A 15,000-nucleotide genomic window follows, 5' to 3' on the forward strand; every position below is an offset into this window, starting at 1 on the left:
TTGGACTAGTATTACTGCTGTTGATTGCAAGAAGCTTGTTGACACTATGCCAGCCCGGTTGGCTGAAGTAATTAAAAATAAAGGTGGACCTACTCATTAATATTTTAATACTCATTCTGGTACTAAAATGTTATAACAATATATTTTGCATGTTTGAGTAATATATTATTTTGCTGCACTGGGGTTATGGCTTTATAATCTGCAAAAAACTAAAAAAAATGGGGTGGCTTTAAACTTATGACCAGTACTGTACATATATATATATATATATATATATATATATATATATATATATATATATATATATATATATATATATATATATATATATATATATATATATATATATATATGTATATATATATATATATATATATATATATATATATATATGTATATATTAATATATATATATATATATATGTATATATACTTATATATATATATATATTTATATATATATATATATATATATATATATATGTATATATTAATATATATATATATATATATGTATATATACTTATATATATATATATATATATATGTATATGTATATATACATATATAAATATATATATATATATATATATATATATATATATTAGGTTATAATATATATATATATATATACATATGATATATATATACATAAATATATATATATAAAATATATATATAATATATATATAGATATATGTATATATATAATATATATATATATATATATATATATATATATATATATATAGTATATATATATATATATATCTATATATATATATCAGGCCTTGTTATAAAGTGTTATGCCTAGTACATATCACAATGTTACAAAAGTTTTAATTATAAGTACATAAAATATTTCCATTATTTTAAAATAATAAATTCAGATAGGGTAAACCACCCAGTGGTCAATGTTTTTTTACCTATTCTTATTTAAGTCATAATTTCTCTAAAAATTTTATTGTTTAAAGGGATAGTTGCTCTTACAATATACTTAGAGTGAATGGCGTACAAAATTAAATAAAGGAGTTATATTCCTCAAAATGTCAAAATGTTGAGCACTGGACAACATCTTAAGATTGACATTTAGTTCTCCAATATTTAACACCTATAAAATTTTTAAAAACTTTGGTACTTCTTTAAACACAGGTACTTTAATAATATGTAGCGAAACGAAAAAGTATGTTTTTTATACGGTAAACTATTAAAAATATACTTTGAAGAAAACATTTAAAAGTCTTTTTTTATATTTTACAGCTTAAGATCTTCCTATATTTACGAACGGTAATATACTTGATAAGTCATCTGCTGTCCATCTTCTAGGATTAACTTTTACTTCCGATCTTTCTTGGAAACAATATATCAAATCCATCGCAAAATTAGCATCTGCTAAGGTTGCATCCCTTTTTCTTCAAATGATGGTCTTTTCTCTTTTAGACAAGATACAAAAACGCATTGTAAACATAGTTTGACCTGCTCTTGCAGCCAACCTTTAACCATTATCACCTCATTGTAATGTTGCTTCTCTTTCTCTTTTCTACAAATACTATAATGGGCACTGCTATAATGTGCCATTTACTAAAATTCATTCTTGTCATTCAATTAAGTCTCATCCTTTTTTTTCTGCAACTATTCTTAAGTGCTCCAAAAACTCTTACTCCTCTAGTTTTTCCCTCCAATATCAGTTTTTTGGAGTTCGCTTCCTTCATCATACTTTCCTCATTCCTATAATTTGCAATCTTTTAAGTTGTCTGTCAATTCGTTATCTTGTTCTATAAACTTCATCTTTTCTCTTCCAGTAACCTCCAACTCTCATTTGGTTGCTTGCAGCCTTGTTGGAATTGAAAATGTTGAAAAACATTTTCACTTCCAACAAGGAAGGCTCCTTGTTCCAACATGCTTTTGGATATGTCTTTTAGATTCTCTTTTGGTGATGGTATAACCTGAATATGGATCTGATTTACAAACTTTATCATAAGATTTTGTATTATCATCTCCAATAAAGAATGTGTATCTTAGGCAATGAAGAATGAGCAAACTTTTTTTCATTCTTTTCTGAACCTAAACATCTTTATCTAGAAGGGAAAATTTAGCTTGAATGCATAAGTTTTTTTATATCACGCCAAGTTTCCATGAAAAAAGACCTAATATTCTAAAAAATATAATTTTTCAAAAAAATTTCAAAATTTTTTTTCTCTGCTACCACCTTAATGCTTTTAATGAATGAACGCCCATCAAGTGTTGTCATTCTAGATCAGATTGCTGCCAGCGAGTCTTTTGTAGTGTTTTTAAAATACCTAGTAATTTTTGGAGGATGCATATCAGATTTTGAACTAGATTCACCAAGAAGGTCAATAGCATCTCGTTTTTATAGTATTACGTCATGTTTGGTTTTTAAATGTGTATGAAGGCCGCTTGTCAAGCCACCTGCTATTTTTATAATTTTTGCGCAATTCTTACATTATTGAGCATTATGTCCTTTTTTTTTTATCTTTGAGAAAGAAAAACCAAACAATATTTTTATCTCTGCCTTTTGAATGCTTAACAAACTTTTTAATCTTACTCTCCATTGGCTAAATTATTTTCTCAAGTTTTTAAATATGTGACTGATTTAAACATTTAATATTTAAGTTAACCAAGTTTTAATATTTAAATTTAAACTTAAAAGTTGTAATTTTTAAAACTTATCAAAGTTGTGCTTGGTATTTATTTAAAAAAAAAATATCATAGAAATATTTCAAACTTCTAAATATATAGATTTTGTAACATATATATAAACATGTTTCAAACTTCTAAATATATAGATTTTGTAACATATATATATAAACATGTTTCAAACTTCTAAATATATAGATTTTGTAACATATATATAAACATGTTTCAAACTTCTAAATATATAGATTTTGTAACATATATATATAAACATGTTTCAAACTTCTAAATATATAGATTTTGTAACGTATATATATATATATAAACATGTTTTTTACTCTCAACTAATAACTAAAAACGTAATTGGATATATATAAATAATTTGGCTCAAAAAGTTTATTGCTATAAGAACTATAAAATTAAGAACTCAAAAAGTTTATTGCTATAAGCACTATATAAGCATTATAAGTTATAAGCACTTATAATCGTTTCAAGGTATAAGCACTTATAATTGTTTCAAAAAAGAATAGAAAAAACAACCCGTAATTAAAAATCTCTAAGGAATTTGAATAATTCAAATAATGAGTCAAGTAATAATGTGTTAAACTCAACTTTTGACATCACGTATAATGATTTAAACTCAGAGCACTAAGTTTAAATCATTATATGTGATGTCAAAAGCTCATTGATGAAACAATGTAGTGTTTGTTTCATCTTAATGCATTTTTTTTTTATTATTTATTCTTCTTTTGATTTTTATTAGGAAAGTAAATGACAAAAAATGTGTCAGGAATGTTCAAGTAAGTACAATTATTAAGATTTAACATATTTATAATAAGAACTAATATTAGAACTATAATAAGAATATTCTTTAATGTTCTCATATAAAATATATAAATTGAAAATGTCAAGTTAACAAAGTAACATGTAAATATACAGCGTGGAAAATAAGAAATCAAAGGTGAGCGGTCAAACTGACCGGCTAATACATAAAATTGACGGTCAGTTGTTTTTTTTGGACGATCAAAATTTTAATTTTTTTTTTGGTTTAAATTTTTATCATAGCAATTATTCTGCATGACGAAACTTTTTAAATAAAACAATAACTTGATACTTTAAAATGAACGAACTCATATTCCTTTTTTATTCGTATACTATTTTTTTTAAATAATAAAAAATACACATTTTTATGTTATATCAAAAATATTTAAACTGAATACTTAATCAAGTATCGTTTTATATATTACAACTATAATAAATGCCTAAGTTACAAAAAACAAAGTTTTATGTAACTTAAAAATGTTTTTTTAAAGATACGTTTCATCTGATTCATTACCCAAAAATTCATTGAAAAGCAATATTAAATCTAAAGACTCGTCTGATGACGATTCTAAATCAATTAATGTTTTTATGGTTGTTTTTTTTTTTTTTTCTTTTTTCGAATAAATTTTTCGTCTTTCTTGTGTAGGCCTTCGCAACGTATCTTCGGCCCATAATTCAATGGCAGGATTCACATCAAATTCTTCACTATTTGTTTCATCAGTGCACACCCGAATTAAATTATTGAGCCGTTTTTCAGTTAAGCGATTTCTTGTGTCAGTTTTAATTCTATTCATAAGAGAAAAAAGACGCTCAACCTTTCCATTCGAAACAGGTAATACGAATACAATTCAACAAGAAGTAGAACTGGAATCCAATCTTTTTTCATAGAACTCGAAAAAATTTGATACCATACTTTACGGTACTCAGTTTTATCTGGTGCCAAATATTTGACAGTGTAATCAACTAAGTTATGTCAAGCATCTAACATATTATTTACACTCCCAGTGAAGCCAGCATAACGTAACGGCATATTATAAAAGTCATACAATTTTTCAATGTTATCATCAGCAAATGAATTATTGGTGTTATTTTGAAACCAGCCACCAGTGTTTAGGATTAACATTCCATACATATCAGGAACTGTATTTTTTGTTTCCAAATGCTCTTCTATGGATTTGGCAATTAATGCTACAATCGTTGATTTCGAATTCTTAACTAAAGTGAGTGCGTTTGTAAAGTCCTGAAGCTCAACATCCTGGAATGAATACTTTCCAGTGTTGTTTTTTCCTTTTGCAAGGAAACGTTTGACTGTTGGTAAATCATTAAACTATCAATAAAAAGTTTTTATTGCTCAAAATACTGTTCTGTTTAAAGAACTTTTGTTGTATAAAAAACCAGTATCTAATAAAGTATATTAATTTATAAAGTATTTTTATAGATAAAATTGAAAAAAAAAAAAATCAAATATACCTGATGCTTTTTTGGGGCGAATTCTTGCTATGTTAAATGAGTTACCCTCTTCAAGGATAGCAACAAGCTTTCCTATCTGTCGTAACTTTTTGGGGGATTTTTTATAAATGTTATACATTTTCGAAATGATGTTACTGACATCATTAAACGCTTTTATTTGTGCAAATTTATCTTTTAACGCTAACTCAAGGCGATGTGCAACACACCAACCAAAAGTTACCCATGGAATTTCTTTCTGAAGTAACACATTTACACTTGTTCTACTTCCTTTATTTACAGCTGCGCCATCAGCACCAAAACCAACTGATTTAGTTTTAAAATTTTCGATACCTTCTGATTTAAGGGATTGACTAATTTTATTGAAAACTCCTTCAGATGCTCCATATTCAAGATCAGAAATAGAAAGAAAAGAACACTCAACGCATATCTCGGTCTTTCCTATTGGAGTAGGATCGAAATTGATAATAAATATAGCTTCTTTTTTAATTACAGATACATCTGTTGATGCATCAATTAAAATACTGAAGTAATTTCGTGTTTTTAATTTATTTCTGAGAATATTTGACAAACTCAATCCAATGTAATCAATAAAAGTTCCACAAGTTATTTTATTTCTATATGCTTGGCCAAACTCTACACCATGATTTTCTTCCAAACGTAGTATTTTAGGGTATACGCTAAGTGGAAGCTCTTCTTTGGCAATAAAGTATGCTACCTCAAATTTTTTTCTTGTTAAATTTAGATCTTTTGTGGTCATGGTTTTCAGGCCCGTTAAAATATCAGTTTGCCGCATTTCTTTCTGCAGGTTGGTTAATTTATCATTTCGTTCGCTTACATCCATTCCTTTACTTTTCATTGCTAATTTGTAGGCTCTTTGATGTGGCAAACCATTAGCATGATCAACTGCGGCACTGTGCTGTATCCTACAACTACCTTCATCGCTTCCTTATTCTGGCGTATTTCCTTTATAAATATCAATTTCTTTAGTATACTGACGACATACAGTGCATTTTAATGCTGTAACATAATTTCCATTATATTATATCTCTAGTCATTCATTTGCATTATATTTTGCAAGAGTAGTGTTTACCCATTTTTGAGCTGTTGTTAGCTGTAATTTTTTACTATTGAGTTTTTTCTTCTTTTCAACAGGTGGTTTTAATTCCGATCCTGCTTGAGTTAAAGTGTTGTTTGTCTCTTTTTAGTCGCCTCCATTTTGAAGTGCTGTTTGACGATTCTCTTACAATTTAATGATATAAAAAATGTTCAAATTCGCAATTGTTAATTTGAAATTTATTTAAAAATGACTCATTCATTGCTATGACTTCAGAAATTGCGGGAAAAGGTACGAGAAAAATGAATGAAAACAAGGAGAAAATGTTCTTAGTTACATAAATTAATTTTAAATAATGGTTAAATAAGAACTTCAGTCGTTACCGACATTGAAAAAGAAAAATGATTGCACATTTTATATCTCATTTGTATCATTTTATATCTTTCATTCATTTTTATTTAAATCATTTTATAAACTGTTAATGTTATTTAGTTGATAATAATGTTAATGCCTCTCGCCGGCAGATGCTGAACTAATATTTAATAAAATCATGACAATCGCTTTATGAATTACTATCAAAATTATTTATGTTACTTAAAACGAAACTTTATACTACAATATATATATATTTTTAAGATTTAATAGCAGAAAAAAAAAGCAAACGCGCATTTGGTTATTTTAAATTTATCTAAATATTAAAGTTAACTTTTCAGTCACTCAGCGTCAACCGAACAAAGAGTCTTTAAAATAGAGAATATAAGAGCCCCAACAATTTCAAATACGAACTTTTTTTTTTCCGGAGTCTTAACTAATTGAAATCTAAAAAATTTATTTTCATCACAGTAGGGCTTGGTGTGCGGCTCTTAGTCGATAATTTGTAAGTTTTGTTGACTACGGATAAATTAAACTAAAATAAAAAAATAAAGGCATTTTTTCATTGCAATTGGCAGCAAAAGCTAAAATGTAAAAGCAAAAGATAAAAAAAAGAAAAATCAATAAAATGAAAAAAAGAAAATATAAATAAAATGTAGGAATAAAAAAATGTTCATAATTAATATTATATTATTATTAAAACAACAATAAAATAAGAACTTCAATCATTTATGAAAAAAGCAGTTATAGGTTTCACCACCAGTAAAATGAAATTAGTCTTGATAAGTGAAGCAAAAAAAATTAATAGTTTACGTCATTTATAATACTCACTAACGAAGCAATTTAAAGTAGCGTACAAACGATAAAATTATTTTAGAAGCTTTTTTCAAAGATTTTCATTTTATGAAATTTTGGTATATGCATTTTCAAACGCATCCTGATAATTCGTCAAACGTTATATAACTCTTTTTTTTTCAACCGATCAACCTTGACCGGGAAGAATTGGTTTTGAGAGGTCAAAATAGCAATTTCAGTCATTTCGGGCGGTCAGTGACCGTTGACCACCCGTTATTTTCCAAGCTGAATATATATATATATATATATATATATATATATAATATATATATATATATATATATATATATATATATATATGTATATATATATATATATATATATATATATATATATATATATATATATATATATATATATATATATATATGTATATATATATATATATATATATATATATATATATATATATATATATATATATATATATATATATATATATATATATATATATATATATATATATATATATATATATATATATATATATATATATATATATATATATATATATATATATATATATATATATATATATATATATATATATATATACAGAGGCGGAGACAGCTTTTTTTGGTCTTTGAGATAGCTAACTTCCAGACATGAAGCAAACTCCAAACATTTATATATTTATACTTATGTCAAATAAGGATGTTTTGCAAAAAATTGTGATGATTGGAGGCTGGGAACAAAAAAGCCCCAAATTTTGTGCCCCTCCTGCCCCAAACGTGAGAGCAACAAGTTGATGAAATATTTTTTGTACTGTTCTCAACTAGACTAATATTCATAGATAAATTTTAAATTTCATAGTAAAATATTTTAGCTTTAATTATGACCATATAAAGTTTAAAAAAAATTATGGCCATATAAAGTTTAAACCCCCCTCAATTTGAGGGGGTTATAAATTGTATATGGTCATTATTTTTGAACGCTAAAAGATAACACTATGAAACTTAAAATTTATCGATGAATATAAGTCTAGTTGAGAACAGTACAAAAAATATATCATCAATTTGTTGCTCTCACATTTGGGGCAGGAGGGGCACAAAATAAGGGGCTTTTTTGTTTCCAGCCTCCAATCATCGCAATTTTTTGCAAAGCATCTTTATTTGACATAAGTATAAACATATAAATGTTTGGCGTTTGCTCCATGTCTGGAAGTTAGCTATTTCAAAGACCAAAAAAAGCTGGTTCCAGCTCTGTATATATATATATATTTATGTATTTATTATTGCTCTGTTCTTTTAGAACATTAAGCACTCTATTTGTAGAATACACTAACATAATTTATAATTTATATATATATGTATATATATATACATATATATATATATAATATATATATATATATATATATATATATATATATATATATATATATATATATATATATATATACGTAATTATATTTAAGCTATTATGAGTTTGGCATTATGAATATATATATTCATAATGCCAAACTCATAATTAGGGCTAGCAAAACCGGTAAACCGGTTTACCGGTAAATTGGTTAAAAATTATGTTTAAATTTACCGGTAATTCTGTAAACTTTTATGGAAATTCTGAATAAATTATTAGTATTTTTTTCTAACTAAAAAGAAAAATTCTACAAAAAAGCTAACTTTTTTACATATTATAAAAAAACAGTTGAAATCGCAAAAAATTAAGAACTTTATAATGGAAAAGAATTTTGTTTTCTTACAATATTACAATATGTATTTCTTAAAAAAAAATATAGCCTACTTGATTGATTTTTCTTAAATTTTCGTTTTTTAATTGAGAAAGAAAAATATTTACATACAATTAGGATTTGTTTATGTAGTTTATTTATAATTACATTCAGTTTATTTTGTGCTCACGTCCCATCTGGTTACAGTTACAGGTGACATTTTATTTAATTTAAAAAGTGCATTAGTGAGTTTTTTTTAAATTATTTGGTTTTTTGCACTGGATGATAAAATTATTAAGTATCATAAAATAAATTGAAAATAAACACAAAACATAACTTTGAAAATAAAGCGAATATTCTATATTTTTATTGTGTTGAGTGAGTATTTCACAAAAAGTCTTTAAAATTATATTATAGAATATATTTGTATTTTGTTCCAAAATTTACATATTGAATTTTTTTTTAAAAAATAGCCTTATCTATGATGTCTACTGGATCTGGACAAAATCAATTGTGGAATCATTTTCTACAAACGAAAGCTGGCGATTCAGCTATATGCAATGTATGCAAAAAAACATAAAATGCTCTGGCGGCAGCACAAGTGGTTTGCACAATCACCTTATCAGAAAACATAAAATTAAACTGCTAAAAAGAGTTCAACATGATGATGCAGAAGCTAGCTGTTCTAGTATCAATACCACAACTTCCGTTACGAATGATACAAATTCTAGATCAAAAATTTCTGATTATTTTAACATTATTAAAACGATTGATGACTCATTTCCAGCTGTTTTAGCACAACAGCACAAGATTGTTTATCAATTAAAAAGATTTGCACATTATACAATCTTCAGCAATTATTTAAATCCAAAGGATATGATTGCCCAAAGTCTCCAAAAACAATTAAGAAAATAGTGTTGCAGTACGGTGACAAAATCTGAAAACAAATCGTTACAGAATTATCAGAAAGAATAGCCCGTGGTGAATTATTCAGCTTGACTTTCGATGAATGGACATCTCTCAAAAATCGAATGTTTATGAATGTGAATGTCCACTCATATGATAATGTATTTTGGAATCTCGGATTGGTTAGGATTAAAGGATCGATGCCTGCTGAAAAATGTATAACGTATTATCAAAATACACTTAAAGAATTTAGTATTGCGATAGAAAATATAATTTCCATTATTACGGATGGGGCCGCCGTAATGAAAAAGGTAGGCAGATTACTGGACATAAATCATCAACTTTGTTTAGCCCACGGCATCCAGTTATCAGTAATTAAGGTGCTGTATAAAAGATCTGTTTCGGATAATATTTCCGTAGAAAATCAAGAAGTGGCTATTACTGAATTTGAACATGGTAAAGATGAAGAGGACAATGTAATGGAAGATATTGGGGTTTTTGACGTTATTGAGGATACATCAACTACTGATTCATCAATTCAATATGAAAGTATAGGTCCAATAATAACAAAAATTCAAAAAATTGTTGTCATGTTCCGTAGATCACCAACAAAAAATGACATCCTCCAAAAACATGTTAAGGATGAATTTAAAAAAGTCCTTGACACAAAAACACGGTGGAGCAGTATGTTGATAATGTTGGAAAGAATTTATGAGATTAAAAATTGTGTTCGTAAGAGTCTAATCGATATTAAATCCGATATAGATTTATCAGAAAATGATCTGAATGTTGTATCAAATACAATAATGGCTTTGCAACCTGTTAAAGTAGCTGTGGAAGCTTTCTGTTCAAGGGACACGAATCTATATGTTGCAGATTTGACAATTAGGTTCATGTTGGATGAACTAAGTAATCAAAATAATTTACTAAGTAATGAATTGAAACAAGATTTAATATTTCGAATAAGTGAGAGAAGAACCGTATATTATGATATATATTCATATCTTCATGAACCATGTCCACGTACAGCTTTAAATAATGAAAATAATTATGACGTGTTAAATACAACAAGTAAATTGGTTATGGAAAAAAATTTTGTAGAAATCATTCAACAATTTTTAAAAAACAATTCCGAAACTACTGAAGCTGAAGTTGTGCAAGTGTATGAAACTGAATCAACTAGTGAATCTACGGTTTTATCAGCAGTGGCAACATCAAGTCAAGCAATGTCAATGAAGGAAAAACTTGATTTAGTAATTAAAAAAAAAAGATAACTATTGCTCACGACGAGATTAGTGATCCCAAGACAACATCCGGTCTTTTAAATATAGTCAGGAAAGAAATGGCGTATTTCAAGGAACAAAATATTAAAGGAAAATATTTAAACAAACTCCAAAAGTATATTTCAGCAGTTTGCCTAACCAGTGTAGAGTCGGAAAGAGCTTTTTCTGCAGAAGGTTTAATTGCCACAAGGTACAGAACAAGTTTAAAGGATGAAACATTAAATGTAATGTGTTTTTTAAGAGCTTACTTCAATAAACAATTTATGCTCCTTGAAAAGAATTGACTATATTAATTATTTTTATTTTAAAAATGAAGTTTTCCTTATGTTTATGTTTGTTTATGTTTACGCTAAAATACAAAAATGTTAATGTATAATAAATAAATTAATTATATTTTATTATATAAAAAAAATCTTTTTGATTGTTTAATTTATTTATTTTTAACTAGGATCGACCTGTAAACTGATGCTGTTTTACTAATATTCATTTGCTATGCTTTTTGTTGTTTTCAGTGTTTAGATTATTACTATTTAAGCCTTTAGAAAAAAACCCGTTAAATTACCGGTAACCCGGTAATAATTTTTTTTTTACCGAATTACCGGTTTTTTAAATATCGGTAAATTTACTAGCACTACTCATAATAGCTTAAATAGTTGCAAACTAATTTTATTACCACATACTGATAGACAAATGTCATATTATGTAGGCTTCATTGTTTCAATAAAATAATTACAGTAAGAGCGTTTATAACTCAATAACAGGCTTATAGAATATGTAATATCAATAGCTGAAAATTCCAAAAAATTCAGAAAGTTTTTTAAATGGTTTTAGGTTTTCCAAAAGGGTGATAAGGGGACCAAAAACTAATTTTTTTTTTTATTATGATTTGCATTGCATATAGATAATTAAAAAAAATCTTTTGAAAATAAAAATATTTAATAGTTTGAAAATTTAGTTTGAAATTTTATAAAGTTTTTTTTAATTTGTTAACTTTTAAGCGAAAGTCAACTTTTTATTGCTATTACATTTAAAGAATCCAACTTTTCTTTCAATGCATCCTATGTATATGTGTATATATATATATATATATATATATATATATATATATATATATATTTATATATATACATATATATATATATATATATATATATTTATATATATATATATATATATATATATATATATATATTTTATATATATATATATATATATATATAACATTTTTTTTATACTTATATTTTACAAAAGTTTTGTATTTTTTTACTTGTTAAATTCAGAGTTTATTGCAAAATCACAAACCCAGTACTCTTTATCATGCATACATTACTAATATACAAGAATCTATGTTCAAGCTCAAAGAAATTACTAGAAGAATCAATTGGGAGGCGGATACACTAAATCTTATGTAAGATTTATTTACTATTTAAATCTGTTATAAAAAGCGAGACAAACCTACTTTTTATCATATAATTTACATTATTTTTACAGGTTGACCTATACCCTAAGTATAAAAAAATCTGATTAAACAATTGCTTTTTGTTTATTATTAAAACTACTATCAGTGAGATTGTGTAAAACAGGTCATGTTAAGTGTGTCCCTTGCGCTAATATATATTTTTTTGTTATTACATTACTTAGCGTTTTATGTTGCTAAAAACAAAAAGGACACTTGTTTTTCTTCACTTTCAAAATTACCATTTTTAGAAATTGAATAAAAAAAATTTAGTTGTTAAATTTTGTTATTAATCATTTTTCAAATAGTGGAAATTAAAATCTAGGCCCCTGCAAAGCTTTGATATTTCAAATTGAATCAGAAAAGTGATTTGAAAATCAATTCGAGAAATCTCCATTTATTTGAATTAAATCAAGGTAATTTTATTATAAACTTACAATATTTTCTTATTATTTTAATTATTATAAAATTTTATTAAAATTTTTTAAACTGTGTAAAAATATACAACTACTATTTTCAGGCTTTGTAAATTTATTTCAGAGAAAGCAATAAAATTAAGAAAATCTTTTTAACTTCACTTTGATTATGTAAGCTATTTCTAATTCCTATTTAACATAACAGCGGCAGCTTTTAAATCATATTTTGTAAAATGTGCTAAACCACTTTAGGTGTACAAAATTCTAACACAATTTCACATCCTGTAATATGCCCAGCAGCATTTGGTCCTCAAATTACTTTTTTTGAACATTCAAAAGATGTTTAAAAGAGTCTTTTTTGAACCAAGCTTAAGTAAGTTCACGCTTACTTAGTCAAATTTGCAATCGATGCAAAAAGTTTGGGTAATTGTATCTAATTTATATCAAATATTGTAGACAAAAATACCTCTACAAGCTAGTTTCTTCTCCCAAACTTAATGGCAATGAGTTGTTAAAACATTTAATTTTAATAATTAATTGCAAAAATATTACTGTTATTTTGTAGTAGCTTGAAATGCTTTTATAAATAGTTGAAATAGGAAAAAAACTATTTTTATAAGATTCAAAATTTGATTTGATTGTGTGTAATAGATGCATATATTAGTTGTTCGATTTGGTGTTTAAATTTTCAATTTGCAGGGGCCTAAAGTAAATAAGTGGTTAAATAAATGGTTAGAAATAAAAAGCACATATAAATATTGTTAAATAAATATTTTTAAGATAATTTTGTGTGGATGTATTCCCAACCACCCCCTATATATGTCACTAAATATAACTAATTGTATTAAAAGGTTTAACAAATTCAAATATGGTTCCATCTTTCCCTCCCAAAAACTATAATTTGTGTGTATTTTTTTGCTGCTTCATTATTTGCATGCAAAATTTATAACATATAAGTTATCTGAAGTTTATAATTTAATGAATATTATATGTTAATTGTTAACTTCATTATTTGCATGCAAAATTTATAACATGTAAGTTATCTGAAGTTTATAATTTAATGAATATTATATGTTAATTGTTATATAATTATAAAAGTATGTCTAAGTTTTGATTACCTTGTTGGTTAACGATTAAAAGATTAAATTTTTTTAATAATGTAATATTTTTTCAATGGTGATTAAAATTGTGTTTATTAGGGTGAAGTACTCAAAAATGATGGTTTTTAATAATAAATACTAATTCTTCTTTGACCTGGATGAATATAAGTCTTTAAATTGCTGCAACTAGTCACTAAAGAGTTGCTCCTGGTAAAACTAAGTTACTACATGTTCAACAAACATTAAAGTTCGAAATTGCAAGGACTTTAGATATAGATCCTGCTCAGTTAAACCAAGAAATTTGCCTTAATAAGTTATATAAAGAAGTTTAATTTAAAGCAAATCACACGGATATAATTATAGGTAAAATCAAGAAAAAATGTTCTTGCCAGAAAATTCTACTAAAATTTTCCTGTTTCTTGGTTAGACAAAAGAGTTTAATGTTTTTTATTTGTATTTTTTAATTGCAGATATCAGGCGAATTGCTGCAGATAAATGGTATTATATCTTTACCTGAAAAAAAATCCTAAGACTGTAAATAAAGTTATTAAATTTTGTTGTAATGATGAAAATAGGAAGCAAATTCCTGGAAAATTTTATTTTGTGAGTATAGCTTGAAGATCTTGCGTGCAAAAGCATTTGATTATTAAGACACTTTCTTGAAAATGAGTTGTATTCTAAAGATAACATGAAGATAATGAAAAGACATTTATGAAGGTAATGATTTTTGTATAGGTGAAACAAACAATGGAAGAAGACAGATCTGAGCTAGTTAGTCTAACTGAAACCACAAGTTTTTGGTAGCTTTATTAATACTCTGACCCATAAGTTACAAAAATTTACTATTCATTCTTACATTATAAAAAGTCCAGCTGTTTTTTTAATTAAAATAAAAAATGAGTTACATAGTACTATAGTCATTGTGACTTTTGTGTGTCA

The 15,000-nt window shown here is 25.8% G+C and overlaps 1 protein-coding gene across 3 annotated transcripts in view; it reads left to right on the forward strand.

The window, feature by feature from the left end:
* Positions 1-15,000, forward strand: part of LOC100209056 (uncharacterized) — a 112,919-nt gene that overhangs the window by 33,943 nt on the left and 63,976 nt on the right. For all 3 annotated transcript variants that reach the window (XM_065788150.1, XM_065788152.1, XM_065788151.1), the window contains exons 5-6: positions 3,419-3,455; positions 12,370-12,497. In XM_065788150.1, the coding sequence (XP_065644222.1) occupies positions 3,419-3,455; positions 12,370-12,497 (165 nt within the window). The remainder of the gene's footprint in view (positions 1-3,418; positions 3,456-12,369; positions 12,498-15,000) is intronic.

This window comes from Hydra vulgaris, chromosome 01, assembly GCF_038396675.1.
Source record: "Hydra vulgaris chromosome 01, alternate assembly HydraT2T_AEP".
NCBI classification, from domain to species: Eukaryota; Metazoa; Cnidaria; class Hydrozoa; order Anthoathecata; family Hydridae; genus Hydra; species Hydra vulgaris.